The sequence below is a fragment of the Gastrolobium bilobum genome, unplaced genomic scaffold, assembly GCF_033153095.1.
Source record: "Gastrolobium bilobum isolate Gb01-03AN ecotype WA unplaced genomic scaffold, APGP_CSIRO_Gbil_v1 utg19275, whole genome shotgun sequence".
Lineage (NCBI taxonomy): Eukaryota > Viridiplantae > Streptophyta > Magnoliopsida > Fabales > Fabaceae > Gastrolobium > Gastrolobium bilobum.
The window spans coordinates 55,249-57,978 of NW_026896117.1; the positions used below are offsets into that span (position 1 = coordinate 55,249).

Consider the following 2,730-nt stretch of genomic DNA (forward strand, 5'->3'; position numbering starts at 1 on the left):
TTGTGGTAGTTGAAACAAAAAAAACCCTTTATATTTAAATATCTTTTGAGTTTGTGCGTATATACTGATACAGAACATAATGTGTATCTAATAGATTATATTTAGAGGTTGTTTAAGTTTTTCATTTTTTAAATTTAATATTGGAGATATTGTTTCTAATATTATATAAGATAATTTATCTTATGCTATATACAAAAAAGTAAATGAGATCAATTAAGAAAAAAAAAACAAATCACCCACTTTTTTATATGTTTCATCGTACAAATTTGAGAAACAATATTTCCTTTAGTTTGGTATAGGAGAACTTTTTTTTTATCCGGGAATCTCGATTTTCAGAAATATGATTTTTACATTCAGTTTATGAAAATATCCAAAATTTAAAAATTCAAAAAAATTCAATTTTTCACGAATCTTAAAAAATACCGCATACCAAACATCTCCTAAATTGGGGAGGGGGGTGGTACAGCGAAATGAATAAATAAACAAATAAAGGGAGGAAGTTCACTATTTTCTCAAAAGAAAAAAGTGGATGCCAAAACCTTTTTGGGCCGAATGAAAATCAATCATTCTCAGCACAACAACCCAATTTTGCTATCAAATAACTATCATCATCTCCATCAGAGAGGAGTATTTTGGGAGAAAGGAGGTGCGAGTGCAGGTATGTTATTTCCCTTCTTCTTTCTTTTGAGATCAATCCTCTCTGTTTTACTTTTACCTATGATCTTCGTACCTTTTCTTTCTTTTATTTTTTTCGCCTAAAACCACAGATTCTGTTCTATATTTTGCAATCCCTTGTGATACTTGGTCTCTCTAATGATTTGGAATCATTTCTTTTGGTTGCTGTAACAATTGCACTAACTTCACTTGCCTTAAGTTGTTGCCTTCTCATATACTGCCATTTCCTTATAAGTGTAAGACTAAGCTCAACAAATGATTCTTAATTTCAGATTGTGATTTCAAGATTGATGAACAAGGGTTTTGCACTGCGTTTTTATCATCGTTTTTTCTTTTATATGAAATGTTGGTTTTAACAACACACTGCAAAAAAATTTCCCCCCTTCTTTTAATTGCTGCGTGAATAACAGTTTTGAACAATGCTCACTGCTGAAATGAAAAGAAAAAAATGAATGAAGCATTATGGGTTTCGTGAGCTTGCTTAATCAATGAACGTAGAAAATTCAATTTGTGCTCATGAATATTTTAATTTGAGAGAGATTATAATTATGAACTATTTTCTCTTGCAACCTCTTACTAACTATTTTTGTTATCGATCAAAATTAAATCAATTATTACAAAATAGCATCAGATGAGAGTAGCGGATTTAATTTTGATCCAATGATAACAAAAACAGTTATAAGAGATTGCAAGGGAAAATAGATTCTATCTCATTTTTGTTTTGGTGTGACAAAGTTTAGAGTAGGTGATGTTGTTCCATTCCAAGGTGAAAGTTATTAAACTTTGTAGTCAAGGGAAATCACCAAACGATAGTAGCTCAATTGGTGTCAGGGAGTTGAGCAGGTGGGGATAAGAGTATTTGTTTGATCTTTTCCAATACCATCTTTGGGAAAAGTTTAAAGTCTTAATCTTGGGATCCGCCCCGAATCGGACTAGTCGTGAAGCAATGAATCAATTGGAATATATCTAAAAAAAATAAAAAAACAATTTTTAGGGTGTAGCGAGAGTACCAAGTTCGGTATTCCCCTTTTCCTAAATTGGAAAATTTTCATCCCTTTTGTATCCATGACTTTATTTATATTTCCCTTCATGTCCTGATTTTTTTCTTATTTTTTAGCAATGATGTAGGTACATCTGCTAAACATAAAAAGCTCACGTAGTCAAGAAGTTTAATCTTACTAGTTGGGACATCCCTCATTAGCTTATTCATGAGAATTTAATTTAAACATTTCCAAATTCGTGTTCCTTTTATCAGTAATTGATTTTGTTGTTATATCTGAACCCGGGACCTATGTTCAGGTGTTTTCATTCTGTGATACTGGTGAATTAAACATACGCTGCTCAGTTCTCAGATTAAAGCATGGATCCAGAAGCTGCAAGAACTGCACGAGAATCTCTAGATCTTGCATTCCATATGTCAAATATACTCGACACAGGTCTAGATCGTCACACACTTTCTGTTCTTATTGCCCTTTGTGATCTTGGAGTCAATCCTGAAGCACTTGCTGCTGTTGTCAAGGAACTAAGGAAAGAGAAACCATCTTTGTCATCCTCGCCTCATGCAGCTCCATCTTCTTTTTCATAAATTGGTTTTTGATTGGATATCATTCTATCTATGCTTGCTCAAAGATTCATCCTGTTTTTCTGTGCTTGATTTGGTTTATTGAATTTCTTTATATGCTTTGCTATGGGTTTCGTTTGATATGTAGTGGCATTGTTTTAGTTCAAAATTGATGTGTGTATTGGAACATATATGCAATTAGAAATGCATGTTCAATGACACCAATATTTATCCATGAGTTGTTGATTTGGTGGGGATTCGGGTAGATCTCAAGATTTGATCTATCGAAAAGATAATGAGTTCGATGCCTAAGAGTCGCAACGGGGAGGGTGGAGAGGCTTGAATCCAAAACTGGATTAGTTGAATCTGTTAGAGCCTCGGACACCAGTTAACAGGGGTAAGATCTTCTTATACCGGTGTAAGAATAATAAATTTTATATTCAATCTTAACAGTTGATATCTGACGGTTATAATTTATTGAGAATAATAACTAA

General features: G+C 32.9%; 1 protein-coding gene across 1 annotated transcript; it reads left to right on the forward strand.

Moving 5' to 3' along the window:
- The first annotated feature begins 465 nt into the window (after positions 1-465).
- On the forward strand, positions 466-2,452 carry LOC133297881 (mitotic-spindle organizing protein 1B-like). Its single transcript, XM_061497111.1, has 2 exons — positions 466-658; positions 1,975-2,452. Exon 2 carries the CDS (start codon positions 2,036-2,038, stop codon positions 2,258-2,260), a length of 225 nt encoding a protein of 74 aa, XP_061353095.1. The 5' UTR covers positions 466-658; positions 1,975-2,035; the 3' UTR covers positions 2,261-2,452.
- Positions 2,453-2,730: the final 278 nt, after the last annotated feature.

Coding starts and splice junctions, on each gene's coding strand:
- LOC133297881 (XM_061497111.1), top strand. CDS start 2,036: ATGGATCCAGAAGCTGCAAGAACTGCACGAGAATCTCTAGATCTTGCA.